Raw genomic sequence first — 23634 nt, forward strand, 5'->3', positions numbered from 1 at the left:
TAGCTGCAACCAAGTTGTGAGGGGGAGAGCTATTGAAGCTGCAAAAATAAAACTGGAGCAAGTGACTTATACTTCATAATAAGAGAAATTGGTTAAAGAGAGCTCAGTTATAGCAGTGGCATTTCTTGGAAGTAATTACTGATGAAGGTTTCCTGAATGTGCATTATTATGGTTTACATTAGGAAAGCTTGATTTTTGGAGACAAGATGTAATCGATCTTTAAGCTACTGTGACAAATATATTTGTGATTTACCTTAGTGACAGAGTGATATTTAATCTGGAATCTGTTCAGCCCACACCTGCTTGATTGACATTGCCAAAAACTTTACTTTTTTAAGCTAATCTCAGTTCTTGGCTGTTAGGAAAAGGCGCTAAAGCATGTTAGTAATACTGAGTGTGCATGCACGTGATAGCTGTCTTGTGGGTGTCACTAGACGAAGCCCGTTCAGCAGAAAAATCTCACATCTTGAAGAAGCTGTGCTGACAGTGGAGAAACTGCTTTGCAGTCATGGATAAAAAGGACTGAAGAAACTATGGAATACTTTCCTTTACAAGGGATAAGTGCAGTTGTAATACTAGTGTTGAACAACCAAAGTGGAGCTTTAATATTTCACACAAATATCACTCCAGATATCAACATTAGAAAGTTAAGAAATAAACAGTTTTTACTGGGACTTGACCATGTAGTTACAATAGCTGTTCTTTACTCAGTACCAAGTCAAAATTAAAAGTCCTTTTTAATGTTTTCTTTAGCTAAAGAAAGTCCAATGAGTTTGTGAAAGAGCCGTTGTCTCTTTGCTGTGGGAGAAAGTTGAGACAGTCTTTCAACTGCCTGTGGCTTGGGTTTCATTGTTCTTCTAGTATAATTCTTTAAATGCTTGCTATTTCTGGCCACAGCAGAGTTATTGGCTGTATAATGCAGACAGAGAATACATGCTGTTCTCCCGAATCAGCTTAGGCTCAGATACTAGAGCTTTATGTAAACCTAAATAGCTTTTTGTGGTTAATACAGGTGGATGTAATTCTCTCTCATCAGGTTGAAAGAGGGGTTGGATGGCTCTCTGAGGTGGATGAAACAACTAAATAAAGCAGCTGATTTTGATAGGAAAATGTCAGCATCTTTTTTTATCTTTGGAAGTTATTAATAAAACAGAATGTCAGGAACTGAGATAATCAGGCCAATAACTTGTGTACAGTACATGCAACTCTATGCAAAGAGGTGTCTGATGGGCCATATTCAATAATAGTTCTGAGGAGGCACCAATACAAGAGGGTTCATATTTCTGGGAAAAAAGACATAAAACAAAATAAATGTGGTGACTGTTAGTATAACTGGTTCTGTTTTTCTAGGTGTGTTTTTTGAATTATTTTGTAGGCTACCTATTTATGTTTTGTTGAATCAGACTGCGATAGAGCAAAAGGGCCATTTCTGCATGTGCCATCTGTCGCATCTCCACAAAACATATTCCCACAGCTGCCACCATAGATGTTCCTCCACAAAAAAATTATCAGAATTCATGGGCTCTCTGCATTCCCATTGGAGAATGTGTTTTATTTCATCCAAGGCATCAGATGTGCTCATGGAAGTTATGTGGGTGAAAGCAAACAATCATTGCTCACCAGAATGAACTCACAAACATTACTTGTTACAGGACTGAATTATGCAGTTTCTAGTGGGAAACTGTTGTTCCCAAAAATTTTCTGACCAGTATGGCTACAAAAATACAACCATCTATATAATTTAAATGTTACTCCAGAAGATGGCAATTTCACAAAGTAGAATCTTTTCTCCTCTAATATTTGTGTGAAAAACAGTGCGACCAGTATACCAGTCAGGGGAACTAAAAAAGAGGTCACTTGGCTTCATTTGTGCCATTCACTTTGAAATTGTAGTCTGGTAGCTTAAAAATCTGGTGTAGAAAAGTTCTCTGCTACAGAGCTGAGGTCCTGACAGAATGAAGGAATAGAAGATAGTGGTTAAACACCTAGGAAGGTTCAGCACAGGTATCTCATTAGTGCCTGTAACATTTTTATGTTCCATTTTGTTACTGCTTTCCTTTACCTTTAAAGACAACTAGCGCACAGTCTTCTCTAAACACCTGTCCACAGATTATAGCACAATAGGGTTTGGATACTTGCTAGTAATGCTATAATTACAGTAATACTGAAAGTCAAATAACTGGGATGGGAATTTATTTAGTTGGACTATAAATGGCATTCCCTTACTGTACATGAAATGCACAGGCTTCAGTAAAAATGTCTGTGAAACTTGTTGTCTTCTCCTCTGTGCTCCAGTCTAGTGAACATAAATTTGTGGCCAGCCATAGCTCAGATGGGAAGAGGTGCTGTATGTTTGCCCAGAACCGCAGGAAAGTGAGAAGGCAGATAGACAAACCCTCCTACTCACACAGGGCATCAACCCACCCAGCAGCTGCATTGTTAAACCCGTCAACCCTCTCTGTACCTACATTTTTTTTAAATTTGATTTTGAAGTGGGACTTTGAGAACAATTTCTGTGAACGCTGGATGAGTTTCTTGAAAGCTAAGACAAAATGTTATGTACTCTACTCTGCTGCCTGGATAACGTGACATGTACATGCTCTTTCTAGCTTTGTGTCTGAGTAGCATATCATGGGGAGGTTAATTGGATGTATTATTTTTAAGTAACAGAAAAAGTACACTGGAGAGGAAAAATGAAGCTCTGAAACTTTGGAGAATGCATTAGGGATAAATGTTAGAAATTATATACTGAGTAACATCTAGACTGTTAAGCAGATCTGTAAGGAAGGCCACTTCCCTCCCCCCACCACCAAAAATGCAGTCAGATGGTTATCTCCAGCTCATCTACTGACTCTTTAATTCTCTAATTCATTTAGAATGAATGCACTAACATGGCCATTGTAAAACGTATGGGCCCTATGTGCCAAAAGAAACAATATAAAGTACAACTGTGAAAAAAAAAAAAGCTGCACATATTATTCAGAGATACATACTTTCATTTTCTTGCATAGCATATATAATGCTAATTTTTTTCTTAGTTGGTACTTGGTGGTTTAGCTCCTCCCAAGTATATCATAATTTTCATGTCATATATCTTAGTTCCATCCAAGCAGGATATCTTTCTTCCCAGTATGTAAGTACATTAACTGACTATACTGTAACGTTAGGATTTTTCAAGAATTTCCCTGAGAGGAGCAAAACTAAAGCAAAGTTGTTAGACAAGTGTGTATTCATTTCGGTCTATTTAAGGACATCTTTAATTAGGCTTGTGTTTTTTTCTGTTAGACCACAGATATGGCTTAATTCAAAGTATAGATTACTCATGTAAAGGTTATGGCTACATGGCTTGTGCTGTCCAGACCACACTTAATAGAATAATTGGTGGTCTTACATGGTGGGCAGTTTCGTTTGTATAATTATTTGGATATCTCTTGTGAGCAGAGTGTCCAGAAACATCCCCAAACTTCTGACAAGTATTAAGGAATTAGAACAAATGTATTGATGAATGAAGCAGGTGCTTCAGTACCTTCAAACTTTTTTTTTGTTTATTTTAGCAGTAGTATCTCTCTGGACATACATTCTGGGTTATGCTGTTGGCCTCTATCCAAGTGTGGAGACAGTGAGAAAATAAAAGATGGTGACAAGGAAAATTTATTAATTTTGAGAGTTTTGGTCTCACCAGTGATGTTGGCTGAGAGCCTGTTTGAGGTCATTGTTAATTTAGATGGGTTTTGGCAGGAATAGATGAAGGAAGGGTTGCTTAATGTCCATGTTTTTTCCTAGTTCTGTCAAATTCAGTATGTCTCTCTTTAAATGATATTGGTGATAACGTGTGCACAGCTCAGGAACTGCTTTGTCATTCAGGAAGCCCATGCAGTATGTTTTTGATGTCTAGTTAAAAACAAACAGATAAACCCTCAAAAAATCTAAAGTGACTTAAACGGGAATGAGTAGACACACTTCAAAATTGTGCAGAGGCTATTCTTTGCTATATCCTAATAGAGTAAATGTTACATTTCCACCACAGGTAGACAGAGACACCTTAACATAAACAGTTAGAGATGCTACTAGCGAAGACCTGTGGTATCCGAGACATCCCCATGGGTCTGTCAGATATGGTGCAGAATACATGAGATATCCAGACCCATCTGCAGTCGTAGCTGGAGGCCAGGTGGCTGGTGCTGGGCAAGGAATTGGCTGTTTATTAGATAGAAAAAGTATCCATTTTTTTGTAGTGAAGTGTGCTGTGTGGAATATTTAGTTGTGTTACCATTACCATATTTCTTTAATTTGTCATTGAGACCTGTTTTCCCTGGACTCATAAGGCAGTAAGGTATTGCTTCATAAATACCTAATAATGTCAGTAGCTGTTGATGTTCAAAGTACAATGTTAATAGGTTAGAGCTGATACTTCTTGTGAAATATGTCTAATATCTTCCAGTCTAATTTGGATTTTGATGTGGAGGAAGTCAATCCTGGAGCTGGGCTAGGGACTGTGTCCCCGTTACTGGTGGCATCTCTATTCCCTGAAGGTTAGGAGTGAACAGCATCACCAGGTTAGCACTGCTTATTGTATGGCTGAGTCAGGTGCTATCACTGTGACATGTTTTTCCTATTGCTTTCGAAATATTTTGTGTCATTCAGCCTTATGTAAAGTACTTAGTTGTCAATAATTTCTGTGACTAACAGGCCTCGTTCTCCTGTCATGTTGCCCCCAACTATGACAGCTGCAGAGTCTACAAAGCTGTGTGCTGCAATGAGGCAGGAGAATTGGAGAAAAGTAAACCATTGTTACAGTGGGTAGGTATGTGAATATTGATTTTGAGCAGTATAGGCAACTGGCATTTCAATCACTTTGCATAAGACATTTCGTGGCTGTCAGCCCCCCGATGAAGAGGAGCTGTAGTGCAATATGATAAAATGTCATACCCTAAGGACAGAAAGAACCTGAACATCTACGGAAATGTCCCTATGGATAAAGGAGGGATCGAATTATAAAAGCAAGTTACTTATGTACAGTGGCAGTTAAAAACTGCACATTTCCCATAACCTTTTGTGCTTGAGTCCGTAAGTGCTATGGAATTAAGAGTTTCATTCTGAAGAGATAACATTTTTGAGTGCATTTCAGTTCACACAAAAGCTAGGGGCTGAAAGCAGTAATTTGGGGCATGCATAGTTCACACAGCACTGAACTTCTAGTTTCTCATGCTGTGCCAATTACCTCTGTTTTACTACTAATGCATTTCAATTCTGCTTAGCAATAGCACTGCATTTTTCAATTTGTCTTTTTCTTTAATATAAAACTGAAATTGTGCCAAGCAACATCATAGCTCTGGTGTATGGGAAGATAGGATTGGGTCCACCATGTTCATGTTCCAATTAAGGTGATGTGGAACATGAACCTATCTCCAAAGACATATTTAATTATGTTCTTCAGCTGGCTGCATAAACTTGCTTCCCAAAAGAACTCCAATTAGAATTTAGATAGAATTTAGATCAGATATCCTAACAACTACAATTTTAAAATTCTCCTGAATAACTTACACGCACAAGAGTTAAAATATAGCAGCTTGCCCTCTGCAAGACAGGCCCATCACCAGCACGTGGTGTCGGCTGGTGAGGAAATTCTGAGCCTATCCTATGGGTCACATCGACTTGCTCTCGTCAGAAGCAAGGCCAGCTGTTTTTGCTTTGTTGGGAAAACATGACAGAAGCGGGAACTGAAACTGCTAGTGAAAGGAAGGTTAAAAAGCATAAGGAGAGACATTTCAAGATGTTTGTAGCTTCCAGTAAGTTACCTAGACACAATTTTAAAGCTACCAGTCTGATAACATCCCTTGAATGTGACCATATGCAATGCCAGAGATGTGTGCCTGAGCGAAATAACTGGTCTGGTGAATGCTTACACAGCTGGCAAGGGGTAGAAAGGTGTAGGGTAACACAGGAACTCATATACTGGCTCTTTGCTGTCCTGGAGAGAAGCACGCTCCAGAACCTGAGCAGCCTGCCTTTGTAAAGTTTCAGAGCAGGACGAAGCTGCCCCAGGATGTGCACTGGTAATACTGCTCATCATATTTTTATTACTTGTTTACTACAAATAAAAATATTGTAGCAGCTGAAATGTTTCAGCATTACAGATTTCATTATTTTCAGATCTGAAGTGCAGTGTGTCTGATCCTAATTGCACAATTTAAACACTAATAATCATTCAGCTGGGTGAGTCCTCTGTGTGTTACAGATAATAATCCTTGTTTTAGAAAATATGTTTAATGGGTCCACATTAGTCATCTGTGTAATTCACTGAAGCTGAGACAAATATAATAAAAAGACCCTTGGGTAAAGAGATCTTTTTGTTTTGTTTCTGGAGGGGGAAAGTTTTCCTGAAAGGTTGTCACTCCTGGGTGAGCTGGTTATTTTTTTACCTTCATTACATTCCTGTTTTCCACTGCACTGCAAAGCACAAATAATCCCGTGTCCACTTTTCTCTGATAACTTATCCTCCATATTTTTCTGTGTTAATTTTTTTTTTAATTTCTGTACTCACAAAGTCCAAGCTTGCTTGCCAATGATTGAAATTCTGGATGGAGCAGTACCAATTAGACTAATTTATTTAAGTGGATTAATTCTTCTGAAATGCTTTGCTTTGGAATTATATTTATCAGCAGTCTATCTTCCCTGTGCTTTATGTTCTAACTACTAAACTACCTACAAAGCAGAGATTTAAAGACAAACAACCTATTTTCTTTGCAGTTATAATGAGATAATCTCCTCAAAAGGTGCCTCCTTTCATTACCTATATAACTTCTTTAATATCGTAACAGTGGTTTGGTTGAAATACGAGAGCAAAAATATAAATAGCATGTAAATTACAAGGCCATAGTTCACCTCAGACTATTATCTGTGTGAGCTGCTCAGTCTACCTCATGCCATATCTGAGGAAAAATAAGGATAATTTGGGATTCTGTGCCAGCAGCTGCCTTCCTCCCCTTCCTCAGCCCTACCCTCAGAGGCTGGGCTCATGGGGTGCTCCAGCTGGTACCGAAACACTGAAATGGTGGAAAGAAATCTTAAGGGGTAAAAATTATGGTAGTTTTTAGTGAAAGTGGATCAGCCTTTGCCATAAAGGCTGCCAATATAAGGATATATAGAGTTACAGCACAGGAACTAAGCAGGCGGCAGGGGATATAAATACGTTTGTGAAGTGGTGGTGATGGTACAAACTATCACCTTGCAGCCAACCTGACAGGAGGTCTGGGCGTAGCAGGGGAATACCCCCCTCCAGCTGTACGGTAACTGCACAGCAGCCGCGTGCGGCGACTGGCAGGCTGCATTTCCTTGGGGTGCGATCGGGAACAGCTCCCGGAGTCCCACTCTGCGATTGTCTTCGTGCCGCTTTTTAGTGTGTTGTTTCAGTAGTAAGCAGACATGTTGCCGACAGGACTGAAACTGCTGCCCTATTAGTGCTAGCAAGCACGAAAAAGAGAGAATACAAGCAGCTGACGTTTTCCTTTAAAAAAGCTTTTCTGTCTAAATGTAGAAAATTATTTGCCCAGTCTCCCAGGGATCTTTCCAGAGACAGTAAAAGTGCTCATAAATAACCCTGCACCCGAGTAGCAACACATACGCAGCCTGGGTTGCTGGGATTTCAGCATCCCCTGACCAGCTGGGTACTGTGCAGCTGTTGGGGCTCTGCAGCTTCCCCAGGTTGCTGATTGCCTATAATTAAAGAAAACTTACCAGAAAATATTTTTATTGTGCTTTAGAATCACTGTTAACTCTTACCTAGAGCAACACTTCTTCTTGTTTAGTTGCTGTCAATAAGTGAGTCTGCAGCATGAGAAACCTGTGCCGGCGGCAGCAGCTCTTTGCCAGCCCAAAGCTCTCACTGGGCTCTTGAGTCAAAACAGTGTCTGAAGTCCTCGGCCCCATAATGCTTCCTTTTTTCCTCATTTTTTGCTGCAGGTAGGGGAATTCAGAGCCCATGCTGCTGAGTGGACAGCCAATGTCACCGCAGAGTTCAAAGAAACGCGAAGGCGCCTGAGCGTGGAGATCTATGACAAGTTCCAGCGGGCTACCTCTATCAAAAGGAAGCTCTCCGCAGAACTCGCCGTCAACCACAATCAAGACCTGACTCCCTGTAAGAGAACCCTGTCGGTCAACCATCTCACCAGTGAGAAGGACATCTTGCCAGCTCTAACAAAGACAGACAGCATTTACATGAATGGTTTGACACCACACTGTGCAGCAGAGGAGATAGCTGTTATTGAAAACATTAAGTAGCTGTGACTTTGGATCCCAATCCTTGAGAAGCTCTTGGCTTAAACTAGCCATACACCTTTTTTTTTCTCCACCTTGTTGATGATCAAAGCTAACAGCATTTTATATGTGTGCATGAGTTCCATAGAAACTACAGTCCAGAGTTACCATCGCATCTCTTCAAAGATACAAAGATGAATGGCACTTCTTTTATCGAAAGATGCTGGAACAAGCAACGTCTTCTGCCTTTATCTGCCCAGACTGTTTTTCACTTCTAACGTGCCATATGGCCTCAAGAATGAATCACACTTGCTTATGTTAACAATGTAGCTTTGAGGGATCAGTCCTTAAAATTTCAGGGTCTACCTTACTGAGCCTAGGAATGGACCATTTATGGACTACAACACATTTGTAAATGGCAAGAAATTCTTATGCAGCCTTTTACCTAAGAAATTTTTGTCAGTGCCTTATCTTTTGAAGAACCAGAACCTCTACAGTTCCTGTATGGTTTTTTTTTGTTTGTTTGTTGTTTTTGCATGAGAAGTGTATTTCATTTGAGCTTTCACTCTTCTTGAAACGATGGTGTTTTAAAGGTGTCTGTCATGAAGATACCAACCAGCATGAATGAATGCCAAAACTCAACAATCGTCAAACGATGTTCTTAGCTCTAAATTTAAAGGCACTGCAGTTTCACAAGTTGCAAACATGTCCCCCAGAAGCATTTTGTTTTACTCAGGTCCAGCTGATACTTGTTCACACTGACTTGTAGAATTTGCAGACCCTTTTCGGGTCTTATTTTTCCAAGCAGTGTTCAGCAGTTGTTTGTTGTTTTTCTTTTTTTTCTCTGCGTCAGATGTACCAAAAACTGCACCTTATCTGTTGCTAAATTATTTGGTAGATGACAAGAGCAAATAAAAATTACTATTTTGAGGAGAGGCAGGAGAGGCTTTTAATTGCTGTATTCTAATAACCACATCCAGAAAAACAATGCAGAAAAATATAGCATTTTTTTAAATAAGCATAAACCTTCTGCCAGATATTTGCTCTATGGAAAGGATTCTTAACTTCCTCTTTCAGCCAAGTCACACCAGATGCCATATGATATTTTACCCAGGAATCCTGCTGGAGTGCTGTCCTGAATGTCACGCTGTACAGTGGCTGCCTGTACCGGAGCTGTGACTAGCATGGGAATGCAATTGAATCTGGTATCACTGTGACTTTCTACATTTCAAACAGAGATGGCTCTGAATATAAGCGCAGGCATGAAGAAGAGCTGATAAATAGCACAATCTGAATACCGATGATTGTTCAGACAGCAGGATAGGCTGATGAGAAGCAGATCTAAACCAGACTATGGGTTTTCTTTACTGGTTTTAAGAAAACATTACCTTTAATTTTGTATCTTCTGTTTTACTTATAGGTGTACATGAGATTCAGAAGAAATGCAGGATGAAATGGATAATTTTGCATTTTTTTCTTACGTTAGTCTATTGTAACCTGGCTGTACATAAAATGAACAGAACAGGCCTTAAAGAATAATTTAGGCTCTATGTAAATTAAAAAACGAATGGGACTTTGCTGATTGGGCATGATTCAAGTGGCAAATCTTACAGCATCTCTGACCATTAGATAACATGCAAGATATTAATGTTAATGTTTTTTGGATGCTTAGCTTGTTTTCTAATAAATATAAGTTAATATGTAAATTCAGTCAATTCAGTGTAAATAGCAGTCAATTAACATTTACAGAGAGTACGCTTTTAAAACTAAGGAAGTTCCATGACACAGCACCGAGCAATGCTGGTATGACAAAGATCCTTGTCTCCTCAGCACAGTGTTCTGAATGTCCACATGGCAAGGGTTCATCTTGCCGTGCATAAACTGTGAATTGTAATGAAAAATAAAGTTTTTAATTAAAATAAGCTTTTCTGAATCTCCTGCTTGCTACAACTGGAATGCTAAGAATGTTTGAAACTGATTTTTGTGCTTTCATTGGTTACAGAGCATAACAGTTTGCCACCTGCTTTAATTTAAGCTGGTTTTAGCAATAAAGGCTTGATTCACCCAGCACAGAATTTTTTTTTCTTGATATTAAAAATGCTCTTTGGTTGCTGTACCTTAAGTTGTTTTTCTTACTATTTTGTCTCAAAACCTTGGCAGGCCGGAGTTTCTCCTGTCATGTGCTACAGAGCTGATGGCAATTGCTCCGTCTTTGCACTGAGAGAGGTGCGGGGAGCTCTGACCTGCTGTCCTGCCGATTCTCCTCTGGTTGCTGGTAACCTTCTGCAGAAGTGTGTGAACAAGCACCTCTAAGGGCAGTAGCCTTTCACGCCACAGTAGTCATTTCTGCAGTGAATATTTTACAGTGGCCTCTTTAATTAAGTCTTGGCCAAGGGAATGATAATCTGCAACTGTTTGGTGGTAAGTGAAGAGGACTGTTTTCTTACGTCTTTCCAATCTGATTTGCATGGGATGTGTCTCGGTGCCTTTGGATCTGATTTTCAGAAAGGGACTGGTAATGTTTTTGGTCTTTGACACTCAGAGATGTGATATCTTGGGTTAAACCCTTCGGTCATTTTCACCAGTTTGTTTCCATTTGCCAACCTATAGAAGTGAGTGTCTGTGTGGTTTCTTTCATTTTAAAGAAACTTCTGGGCATCTCAAGACCTGCTGAAAAGAGTACATTGTTCTGAGATCCTGTGGCAATGTTTGAGTTATTAGTATGGATATTTGTTAAATCCGTTCAGCATTTATTCACCTTGACTTTGTATATGGTCTCTGGGAAAAGGATGCCTGTTAATTTATGTATAAAAGATATTGTTTCTTTTTTCACTTTTGTAACAGATCTAAATTATCCTACCTTATCAAACTAGATTTGCCTGTTTGGAACAAAGAATTAACAAATAAACTCCTTTATTTGTAAGTTTAATAATGAAAGAAGAAAAGACGCAACGGTCCAGATGGTGTAAGTAGGTAGAGTTATCGTGATCCAAATGTGTCTAGTACCATTAATGTTATTGGAAAATCTTTTTCTCCCTCTCCACATACAGTGAGATCACAAATGCTGAGGATGGCTAAGTGAATTTCTAGAACTTGATGAACTCTCTAAAGGTTTTCCTTTTCATTCCTGTAACAGCAGACTATTGTGTTAAAAACATGTCTTTCTTGCCTCTGGAAATTTTGCATAGCTCACTTTTCCCTTTCAAATATGGAGCTACAAAAGCATGAATTAGGACTTAATGAAATCCATTTGTAACCTCCTTTCTCTTACACATACATGGGGACATCTCCAGCCTGTTAGGATACTTGCTACTTAAGCAAGTTAGTGAAAATGGTACTTCAGTTTGGTAGAGGGTTGTTTTCTCTTGTACTGCCAATCAAATACCATAAAAAAAACACTGGCAAAACATTTTGGATGAGACACAAGTTGTAGCACATAAGAATCTGTAAGGGCACATGTGCCACCTAACAAAATAATTTATTTCTCAGTGCAAGGGGAAATATTACATGAATAAAAATGATCAGAAATCTGTTAGAGAAGTACCTAGAGATAATCTGTATTGCCATTGTCTATGATAATCCTGCCTGTTTTTGACATTCTCTGGTGTACTACATACAGTGAAGTGTCCAGAGCGGCTATGTTGGTCAAAACCTTGAGTTTTGCATAGCCCTGCATGAGAGGCAGGGAGATGGACTCACAGAGAATTTGTTCTATGCCCCATTCTTGCTTAAGTACCAGGGGAAGAGCTTACTTTGGCATCCCTGCCATGTTTTGGAGCTCCAGGGTGCCTGTCCTCCTTTCCCCAACATTTAGGCAGCCTTGAGGTGCTACCATCTGAGCTGCGAACAGCCTGGAAGGGTCAAACCCAGAACCTCACTGAATTTTATGAACATCCTAGCTGTGCCTTCCTCTTTTCACCTCTTCCTGAATTTTTTTTTTGATAGCACAGCATGAAAGCTGGAAGGTAACCTAGAAACCCACAGAAGTGCTAAACCTCTGAATGGACCACCCTTGAACTGGAATGGACCTTCCTTAGGTCACTAAGCAAACCTGTAAGACCAGGACGGCAGATGGGAGAAAAATCTGGTCTGTATGTTTGTGTTGAGTTCTGGCTCCTCCAGCATTATTTCTACACACCCAATGGAAGAAGAAATGGAAGGCTGCTCTACGTAGTCAACCCTATATGCATGTCATAAGTCTATATATGTATATCAATTTATTTCCTGGGAAGGAAATTTTCCCATCAGGGAAACTACATAGAGTGTCGAAATATAGCAGTAATGTTTCTAGTAGATTGCTGTCATACAGTTATGTGGTAGTTACCTTTTCTTTCCTACCTTGCAGTACTGTTTGAAAGGAAAGAATTTTCTATATTCAGAAAAATATACATTTTACATGAAATTGTCAGAGTTAATTATTTTTTCACAGAAACATGAGTAAGATTTGTTGTTTGTTTGCCCTGCAGATTTAAATCAACAATGTAACCTTACTGTTAATACAGTGTTCCAGTTGGAAAAGATACAGAAGATGCTGATTTACTGTTACTAGAAATAAAAAGCTGTTGAGCTACACAATTACAATTGTAAAAAACCTGTGTGAGAACTGGTTTGAGTAGGTTTATTATATTTAGAAAACTTGAACATTTTAATTTTAGGCCGTTGTTTATCATGCTTTCACAAACTTTCAGAGGGATATGTTGAATAACTTTATAAGCAGGTTCATTACTTACTGCAGAACAACATCATTTTACCTTTATACATAACAGCTTATACAGTAGCTTATACAGCTTTTTATTCTGGACCCAGCTATATTTGTGCCTTCATTATGTATTGACATTGTATAACCTTAAGTTGACTAAAAAAACCACTTTGGTACATTAACTATTGTTTCATGTGAATTTAGTGATTTGACAATACAGACCAATTTAAAATCAGTATCTTAGAAAACCAATGGACTTCATAACTTTTTATGAATCATAACATTCTATCTACACTGTTGATGTAATAAAAATACATTATTTATTGCCTGTTTTAGTTATTTCTGACTGTTTAGCTGGTTTTCTAGTCTAGTTGCTATAGATGGATAATAATAGAGAAAGCAACTCATCTCTCTATGGTTTTTAATTAATACACTATGACCAGGCTACTGGTATTAGAGTTTTTTGCAATGAAAACTGGGGTAATACATTGTGTTCTGTCTCCACTGTTACTAATTATTATTAGTAGTACTCATTAAACGCTCTGGGTACACTGTTTTTTTCTGGGAATGTTACAAGGCTGTTTATATAGACATCTTTAGTCTGACTTTGGCAAATTAATGTCCTCAGTGAGAAACTCCTCAAGAAGGATTTACTTTAACTCCATTGTTACTTCTAGCTAATTCTCAAACCCAATCATATTTAGTCAGATCTTCGTCCTCCAGAGAAAGGCATATAATATGCATATAATAGAGATCCTGATGGGAATGTGCTATTTGTTAGTAGTAATAAATAACAATATTCACCTGATTTGATGAACAGCAGCCTGAAATTACTTCTTAAGTAGTAGTTTAGTGATAGGTCCTTTTGTTTTTTTATTGTACCATTAATTTGATCCTTCAAATTGAACAGGGAGGTCTGAGAAGTTTTTCTGAAGAGACACATCTTTCACAGTAAGTGTATTTTAGTCTTGTTTGGCTCAGGGGAGACAGAGACTAAATTTGTTGGATGACTAAAAATATTGAATCTATTTGTTAAAAATTCTCCCGTGGGAACATAAGAGAATACATTGCTATACTGTTCATTCTGATCTTTACACCAGTCACAAATCTGCTCCTGTTTCATATGGATTTTGTATTTTCTCCAGGTTGTAGTATTCAGTATTCATGCACCCAAGCATGCTAAACTAAAGTGATGGAAAGCTGTTCCTAAAGTTTTTTCCAAGATTGTGGTTTTGTCCAGAGTTTCCCTACATTTACTACCACGCACAAATTCCCTGACAGTTGAGTGCCAAACCCAACAGCGATATATGAATACTGAAGTTATTAGCCTGAAAGAGGCAAATCTAGGATGTGCCCACACAAGGCAGAGTGCATCCCTGCAGTGGACAATGCCTGATTCAAGTCCACTAGATCTGGCGGTAAACCTGATAAAGAAAGGTTCCGCTTTAACTAGCACAGCCACACTTAGCATACCCTTCTCTGTAATGTACAGAACATTTAGAATAATCTGTCACATTCGCTTGTTCTGTAGCAGAGAGAGGGAATTTTACAGATTTAAAGGCACCGTATTGTGCATTTGCACAGAATAATGGCCTGAGAGTTGCAGTCTAGGCCCTTCTGAACTATACAGTGAAAAGTTGCAAAGTCTGAATGCTTCTTTAATAGACAATACCTTTGTTGTTTGTAGAAGAAAGGAGGATAAAAAATTAGGCTCCACTGTGAAAAGGGAAAGTGGGAGTAACATGTCATGTACTATTGTGCGCTTTATAAAGTGGAGGTGGTACAGGCATAAAGACCTTTTCATTTCTCACTGTCCTTAGAGACTGTCAGAAGAGAGTCAGAGTGTAGCCCGCGTTACATCAGTGTACTCTTGCTCTTTTGCAATGCTTTTGCAAGCTCTGAATGTGCTCCAGATATAAACGTACTACACCCTTCCGGGTGCCAGTTGACTTACGATGACGGGGTAGCTTGAAAGGGAAGAAACTTTTTCTCTTGCCTGTACTGCACAGGTGGAGTAAGAAGCGATGGTTCTGGCATTTGTAGGACAGGAGCAGCCTATGGGAAGACGCACTCCACAGCCGAATGCTAGATGAAATTAACTTTTTCCAACATGAAGCCCTTAAAACACTGTTTTACATCGATGAAGTGTTTTGAAAAAATGGATTCCTATTTACTGTGTCATGATCAGAGCAGAGGCTCCAGTTTTATCACTGCAGCTGCATGTTGCTTTTGAGCTTGGCCTGTCTTTTAATGATCAAGACTTTAGTACAAAATTAGAAAACCACCAGAAGTGGTTTCTACTTGTGTAGACTGAAAATATAAGAAAAAAATTCCTTGGAAATTAGTAAAGAGAAAATTTCTCTAAATTCTTGCTGGTGGCTGATCACAGCAATCAGGTTTAGAACAGAAATTAATTTTTATTGTCAGTACAGAAGGGCTGCATTCACACATCAGTTTAACTCTGCTAACCTCAATATAGTTGCTCCACACTTAGTGTCTTTTAACAGAGCCTACTGCTCTGAGAGTAAAGGATTACAACGGAGAATATGTAGAGCCCTTAACTACAGAGCGTACCATAAACCCTTGCTCCTCTTCATTACAAATCCAAAGCCAGTTACTCTGTACAGAAAAACAGAATGCAGAAATGCATAACTAGGTACAAAGATAAGTCAGGATATCTTCCTTTTAGTATTTTCTATTATTTCTGTTTATGTCTATAGGCTACAGTTAAATCACTTCATACATTTTAATATTTTTTTTAGTAGGATCTTGCCTAACAAATGTAACTCATTGTGGCAAATTTCTGTGCTGTATGCCTCTAGTTGCCACATTTCTGATCCTATTAGAAATTAATAAAACAATCTCCAGTGCAGGCGGAAAGCGTTATTTATGAAAAACTATACATGAAAAATGGTAAAGATGGACTAAGGATCTGATTGGTGTTTTCCCAATTAATATGCCAGAAATTTTGAAAACAATAGGTTGCTGTGGAGATCGTGGCATGACATGATGTATGAAGAGGACAACACAATCCTGGGCAGATCTCCATGGGTTGCCATTTCCTGCAGTGCCTAAGACAGCTGTTGGAATTGAGTGCAACCAGAATCAAGCTGTTTTGCTATTTCTTCCAGCTTGTCTGCCTGTCAGTTTGGTAATTTTGCAGCAAAAAGATCTTTGAAGCCATTTTATAGAACAGAAAGACAGGGGATGCTGACCTGAAAAGATCTGGGGGCAGCTGTGGTGATTACATGAAGTTGTCAAGTGGCATTTTTTTTCCTCCACCTGTGCTGTTTGGGAGCTGTGTGAGAGATGTAGCTTGACAATCGAAGTGCTATCTCATCACTGCAGATATAGAGCTTGCATTTGAAACTGCCTGTGAGCCTCCATTAAATCTTATCCTGAGATAAATAAACTAAAAATGAAATCAAAGAAGCAATAGCAATTCTTGGGATGATAATTACCTCAGGAGCTTTTGATGGTTGGTCTGTATTTGAGCTATATCTGAAGAAAGTGATCCTTCATGCAAGTCCAGAGCATTACAGATCAGGGTATCGCAAAGTCAGTTTCTTCACGCTTGACTTCATATTCCTCCAAAATCCTACAGATGATGAGAAAAGCCAGAACTAAAAATCATTAGCCTGAAAAAACATTACAAACAAAATCCATCCAACAGTTCAGGAGAATTCCTTCTTTCCTCAGTATTCTCCAGCAATATCCCACCACTATGATGGTGCCCTTCTCTCTTTTCTCCTCCTTTCTGCTTTCTCCTTTCTCTTTTTCCTCCTTTATCTTCTTTTTTTATATTCCTTTCCTTTCCTTTCCTTTCCTTTCCTTTCCTTTCCTTTCCTTTCCTTTCCTTTCCTTTCCTTTCCTTTCCTTTCCTTTCCTTTCCTTTCCTTTCCTTTCCTTTCCTTTCCTTTCCTTTCCTTTCCATTTTATTTTTTTTTTGTTGTGTTGTACAGCAGTTAGAGAGTTAGGTTTATGTACTTTCTTGCAGTTTGTGGCTGATTCATACAGGAGCAACAAGCACCTCTTTAGGTAACATTTGCATTACGATGTCTCTGCAAAAAGAAAAAAAAAAACATTTTGAACACCTAACATCAAAAGCATTCTGGAATTGCATTTTGTTTTCTTTTTACTGCTGCAGGTTAGTGCTAGCACATGCTTCCCTTCAGGCTTGAGAGAAGTTCTCTACAAGTATTTTATCTCCTTTTCTTCCATCACTCTAAGGAATTCTCTTTTGCTGTGATAAGAAGACAGACTACTATTTGGCTGCTGTCGTGCTCAGGGCAAATTTGTTGTGGCCACTCCTTTTGTTTCCATTTTGCTGAAATGTTCCACGTCTGTCTGTATCCCTGTACTTTCTCTTGTCCCGGGATTGTAACCTTTGGAGACAAGAGTCATCTCTTTGCTCTCTGCTGTACTCTCTGCCGTGTGCAGTGAGGTTCTTTGTTCATGGCTGGTTGGTGTTATAGTAATGCAGCTTCACGGTGTGATCACACAGTTGTATCTTTTCACTGGGTTGGACACCAAAATGCCCAATTTCTTTCTTGTGGCAAGCAAAATGAGTCATCTGGAATACCTCAATCATGTAGACTACAAGGAACTCGTACTCCCTCATTATCTTGGCCACCAACAGTTCATTTATCACCTTGGGTATCTAATGAATTGCAGGGTGATTCTGAAGAAAGGAAAAAATGTTGTGCACAGAAGAAATGTTTCTGAATTAGAAAGTTAAAAGATTGATGTGTGTTTGTGGAATAAGGATGATACTTTAATTCTTAACCAATTCAGTTTACTGGGACTGATTTGTGGCTATGTAATAAATAAATAGGATCACAGTATTGAAAAGTACAGGAGCCACAGATGATATGTTAATTTTGTTTGCCATGTTTGTTTGAGAGCATTCTAAACATCTGTCAAGTTACAATAATGACAGGCATGTAAAATCAAAGCCAGCACTTGAGGTCTGGCCTTTTCCCCAGTATAGTACCGCTGGCTCACTGAAACTTCATAGTCTTAGGCTGTAAAGCAGTACTCATTAAATGCCACTATTTTTCTCACAAATAGGCAGCCCTCAGAGTACAGACTCTTGGAAAGTGTAGAAAGGGGAATAGACTTTGGACCTCCACTTTAAGCTGTACCAATGGTTACTGCCATATTCCCTTTCATGGGAGATGACAACATTTATTAATTTACTAAAAGCTAAGCTGCCAAATCACCATAAATCACTAGACATGAAGCTGCTTTGATAAATGAGGTAGTCAGATGGCAGGAGTGCTTCAGAGGTGCTACTCACGAAAAATTTGACTCCAGTGGCAAGTACCTGAAATGAAAAATATACAAGAGAAAAATACAAAAGAAGAACTTTGCTTTGAGTACTGCTACGAAGAATCAAACGCTCAGTAGGCAGAGTCCTGTTTTTAATTTCAAAAAGCTGTCACTAAGGGCAACATAAATAACTCTGTTTCCTATGAGAAGGCTATTAAAGAAACGTCCTTCCACCCAGTCAGAATATCAGATCATTTCTGTATCTCTTTGACTAACTTGGTGCCCTGCTGTCCTCCTGGAGTAGGCTAAAAGAGGGTAGTTTCTACCCAAAAGAACTGAATGATTGGGCACGAAAATAGGAATACTATGTTTGCGGAGATAATTTCAATGCTGTATGCCTCTCTAGGGTTCTAAAGTTTGGATGAAGTGTGTTGTTTATGTGCCTTTCCAACCATTTGTTGGACCCTGTTCTTGAAATTATGCTTTGGTCTAGTTTCTGAATAGGGGGAAACAAAAAAATTTTCTTGGAGTTTCTTCTCCTTTGCTTGATTTGCTTGTACAGTTAAACCTCACGTATAAATATCACAACAGCTTCTGTTCCAATAACCCACAGAGTAACATTGTCCTTAGAAAAAAGTGGGAGAGCGAGGACATTGCAGAAAAGAGTTTGCTTTAAATCAACAAGAAGTCTTAGTATTTGCAAAAGCACAATTTATGCAGTGAGTGGGAGCTTAATACAAGTGCAATTAACTGTAATGATGTTGCTAATATGCCTGAATGTTCATTCATCTTATCACTGGAATCTACAAAATCTAGTCGCTTTCAGGTCTGTTGGGATCTGGGGTCTGCAGCCACCCCAGCTCACTGTCAGTGTAGCTGAGTTGCAGAAGGGGGAAAAAGCTGTGGTGGGCATCTTACGGATGATCCCAGTGTGACGAGGTGCACTGAACTAGAGCTGCTCACAGCTGGCCTAAGCTGTGCAACCTGTGTTCCCTTCAGACGTCTTCCTGCTGGCCCTTCACTGGAAAGATGTGCCCTGTGTATTGGAGTGACGAACATGAACTCAAGCTGGAAGCAGAATAGTCACCTCACTGTGGCACTTCAAGTCACCTAAGTTTTTGGGAGATTTTCTTGGAGTTCAGTAACTTGCCAGCTCAGCAATTTTACTTTCTGAACCAGTGCTAGTGTTTGTGCTTGACAGCGTGTGTCCTGAGTTCCATGGGGGTGAGGGAAGAGCTACCTCCACAGTCCCTTTGACGTTCCCCATTCTGCAGAGCAGCCAAACCTTCTGAAGATGCTTTTTCCACCCAAGGGAGTGCCTGTCCCATCTGTGTCAGTCTCAGTTTATTCCATGTGTGGGAGGACAGATAGGCTTACAGATGAGGTTATAACTGGGTTTTTTTTTTTGTCGTTTTTTTTGATAAATCAAGCTAGAAAAAGGAAGTGGATGAAGAAGAGGAACTCAGCTTCATCTTCATCCTTCTGCAAAGTCACTACTCAAGTTGTCTGAAAATCTTGTTACAGCCTTCAAGCCACTATAGGAAAACAAAGGCCATGGTGTCACTTGTCTAAAAGGGGGAAAAAAACCCCACCATACTGAAAGAATACTTTCTAAGGCAATCTTTATGCATCTAAGACATATACAGGAAAGGGCACAATATGTCTAAATTTTGCTTTGCGAATCACATGGAGATAACATAAGAGATGAGGCTGGAATGTCATGTGGTGGGATTGATCAATTTTGTCTTGCCCCATTTTTGAGTGACCTCCACACAGCTGAATTCTTACTGTGTGTAGAATTACCTGTCAACCGCTTTTTTTTTGTAGAATAAAATACAGAGTTAATTAACATGCATTAGAATAACTTCTAGCCCTCACTTATATTACAGAAGATTTTCCTTCTAATTCATAAGCCCTCAAGTTTAAAAGATCAGGCTTGACATAAAAATATCTGAAATGACAGAAAATGAGAACAAGACACAGAGACCTTTGATCAAATGAGGGAATGCTAAGCTTTTCAGCTAAAATGAAAGACTAATTATTGAGGTGATACTTAATAATTAATGCTTTCATTCAGTATAGCTCTGAGATTTAGGTCCAATAAAGAATTTATGTACCTAAAAATAGTCAATACAGTACTAATTTTCCAGCACTTGATCCCCAGATAGGGACCCAGAACTCTATGCATATTATTGAGGCCCTAAAGCCACAAAGCAGGCAAGGAAATTTCTCAGATTATCAGAGAGGGGCTAAGGTTAATGCCCTCAGCCTGCCCACAATTAGCCAGGCTCGATGCGACTCTGATAATGATGCAGAGGATGTGGCAGGGGGGCTGAGAAGCAATTGAGCTCTCTTCTGCCATCTGATAGAAAGCACCAGAGTTTGCTAACACATAAGTTACAGTTTCCTTCAGATCCCCATTGAATCCTCATATCTAGATCCAGTTTAAAATATGGAAATGCTGAAAACAGAGGCAACTGATATATTCAAGATTTATCTGAGAATGCTGAAACATGCTTCTTTCCAGTCCTTGATCTACCATCTTACGGAGTTATTTTGCTCCCAAAGCACTTAGCAGGACCTTTAAAAGTGCAGTCAGAGCAGGCTGAAATGGGTTCTGCTACTGCCCCTTTTTACACAGGAGCTCTTACACAGCAGCTCTCTGGGAGACTGAAGTTCTTTAGCTGGAGAGAATGAGTTCATGCATCCCTGAAGAGCAGCTGAACCATGGGGCAACAGTTCAGGCTATCAAGGTAGGACTTTTACTTCTCCTGCTTGAAACTGGTGTGTGGCAAATCATGGAGCTGAGGAGATGAAAGCCCTGCAGCTCAGGTGTAAGCTAGTTAGTCTTACACAGCTGAGCCCTATTGGTGACCCACTGCCCACGTAAAGCAAAGTGACTGAGAGATGAGCAATTCTAGGGGCAGAGATTGGCAGTCAGTGTCTCCAGTCTGGGAGAGGTCCCTGGGCACTAGCCTAAGGAGTAAGGCTGCTTCTTAAAAATAGCCCAATTCCAAAAATACAGTGCTCTGGGACTGAAATGATTGATTCAAGTCTTTTGGTAAAACATGGCGGTTTTTTGACCTGCAGCAGGACGTGGTTGGGGCCTCATCAGCCTTCACCACTGTCAGTGGTGATGGTGGAGATGATATCAGGTGGTGGGGGTGGTTGTGATGGTGGAGATGATATCAGGTGGTGCGGGTGATTGTGGTGGTGAGGTCTTTTGGGTCAATGGGCTGCATGGAAGGTCTATGCTTGTAAAGGTCAGCGAGATGTGGTGGTGAGCTGAGAACTTGTGACTCTCTTGGAGGATGACTGGTGCATCTGGACAGAGCCTGGTGAGTGGTTAAAACAAGGGAGGAGAGTAGTGTGATCCCTTGTCCCTGCTTTAAGAGGGGCGTTGAGTTCAGGCCATGTTGGAAAAGGAGGTTTAAAAGGGTTGTCTTGGCTATTGGTGTTTTGCTTTGATTTCTGCCCCTCTCTGCCTTTATTTGTCTTTAAAAATGATGGATGAGGGTTTGCTGGTGTTCTGCTTCCCATCAAGACTGTCTGGGACTGAAGGGATTGTAGGTCCATCCATGTGGTTGCCAAGTAGTGGGGCTAGTCCAGAGGTGGGTTCAATCCAGATGGGGAATCAAGGAAGGGGGTTATATTGTTCCACAGTATAAGAAACTAATATTTTCTAATACACCATGTTGCTTCTTTTCTCTCAATCTAGAAGTGAGGATTTTGTTAGGTCTAAGGCTGTCTTGTACTTGAGCCAAGATAATGATACTTGCTGTAGAAAATATTATGACTGGTGATGGCAAGTTAATATTAATCCTACAGTTGTGGCATTGCTGGAGACCTGTAGGAAATATCCCAATGTCATTAAGTAAGCAGGATAATAAGGGATCCAGCAGCAACCGTGCTGCAGAGAGAGAAATCAAGCAGGAGCAGCACATTAATCAAATGCATAGCAGGAAAGAAAATGTGCTGGGCAAAATCAGATGAGTTGCCTGTTACACTGCTTCATGTTTTTTATGTTGAAAGCTCACTGAATAAATGCTTCATCATGTTTATTGCTGAAGGTTACTTAATGAATGTGGGGTTTTGCCAGATAGAACTAAAAGGACACAGCAATTATCAAAGTGTGCAAGTGACTTTCAGAAAAGGAGTCCACATTTTAGTATAGAAGGAAGGAAACTTGTATGCAAGGTAGCGTTTCTTTAAGTTCTCTTTTTCTCCCCTTGTTTTCCATTCTTTTTTGTCTTTGATCCAAATCCGTCCGTACTGATGCAGCATGAAGGATGATACCTAAAAATACATCATTCCTGGTGTTATCTGTGTGTTTCTGTCTGTATGTTTTCTTTTGTGTTTTGTTTTTTTTTGGGGGGGGGGGGGGATTTTGTTTTTTGGTGGTTTATTTTGTGTGTTTGGTTGGTTGTCTCTTATAAAGCAAAGCTTTGGGCTGTCAGGTGAATTTGTCTAACTGGAAATTGCTAAACATGGTTTTGAGAAAAGTGGCACTAGGTTTGGCTATATAGCAGCAATACTAAAACAATCCAGGGAAGATCATCACAACCAACCAAAAATATATATGACTCTGTGACTCTCCCTGTCCAAAAAACTGCAAGCCTGCCATTTTGGTCCTAATTAACAAATGTGTAGGTTCAGTATTTAAAAACTCGCCTCAAACAGCTGTTGTTTATTGTTTTGTTCTTCTGTTAACCTACTTACTTGGTTCTGTCTTGAATCCCTCTGGGAGAGGCTGTTCTCTCTTGTCTTCTCGCTCGGAGCATTCAGGCTCTCGCCGTTCATGTTTGCATAGTGGTTCCTGTCCTGGCTCTGAATCAGCTGCCAGATGACGACGGGACCAAGCTACGGTAGTAGGCCACAGTAAGCCGTGTGCAGGAGACCACAATAACTGGAATTGAGGGCTCTTGGATAGCCACCCAGAGATATCAGCTGAGGTACTGTAGGCAGATAGAACTAGAAATGTTTTATTTACTCTTCCTGTAGAGAAATGGATTAAAAAGCAAGTAGTGCTAGGTTCTGGTATGCATCTGCCAGATGCTTGTGTGCTTGATTTACACTATCTTCTTTTTTCTGTTTAAGAGGCACAGACACTCCTTTCTCCCTTTATTTTAGCCTGCCTCAGCCTGCTTCCTCTCTGATGCCCTCTTTGTGCCGACCACACAGTAGTCTATTGTTGCTTTGGGAACTGCAAATGCCTCTCTACAGCCCAAGGCAGATCTCTCCATAAGAGTCTTACTCTGTGCAAAGCAGTGTGCTTGGGCATATGGGTTCCTAAGTTTATCCACCTTCATCCCTGGCATGAATTGAGGTAGCCATGATTGTGGGACTGCACTTGGAGAGACTGTGAGTTGCTTGTGCGCGTTATCAACGGGCTCATTTCAAATTTAGGT

The 23634-nt window shown here is 39.7% G+C and overlaps 1 protein-coding gene across 2 annotated transcripts in view; it reads left to right on the forward strand.

The window, feature by feature from the left end:
- KCNK2 (potassium two pore domain channel subfamily K member 2) overlaps nt 1-13074 on the forward strand; it is an 86656-nt gene extending 73582 nt beyond the window's left edge. Inside the window, exons 7-8 of one of the 2 annotated variants that reach the window (XR_012763085.1) lie at nt 7963-10677; nt 12202-13074. Coding sequence is in view for 1 of the 2 variants with exons in the window: in XM_075412993.1 (XP_075269108.1) it covers nt 7963-8280 (318 nt within the window). In the remaining variant the exon portion in view is untranslated. Of the gene's footprint in view, nt 1-7962; nt 11108-12201 lie in introns of those variants that run through there. The other variant, XM_075412993.1, reaches the window with a different exon arrangement.
- The last annotated feature ends 10560 nt before the right edge of the window (nt 13075-23634 follow it).

The sequence above is a fragment of the Opisthocomus hoazin genome, chromosome 2, assembly GCF_030867145.1.
Source record: "Opisthocomus hoazin isolate bOpiHoa1 chromosome 2, bOpiHoa1.hap1, whole genome shotgun sequence".
NCBI classification, from domain to species: Eukaryota; Metazoa; Chordata; class Aves; order Opisthocomiformes; family Opisthocomidae; genus Opisthocomus; species Opisthocomus hoazin.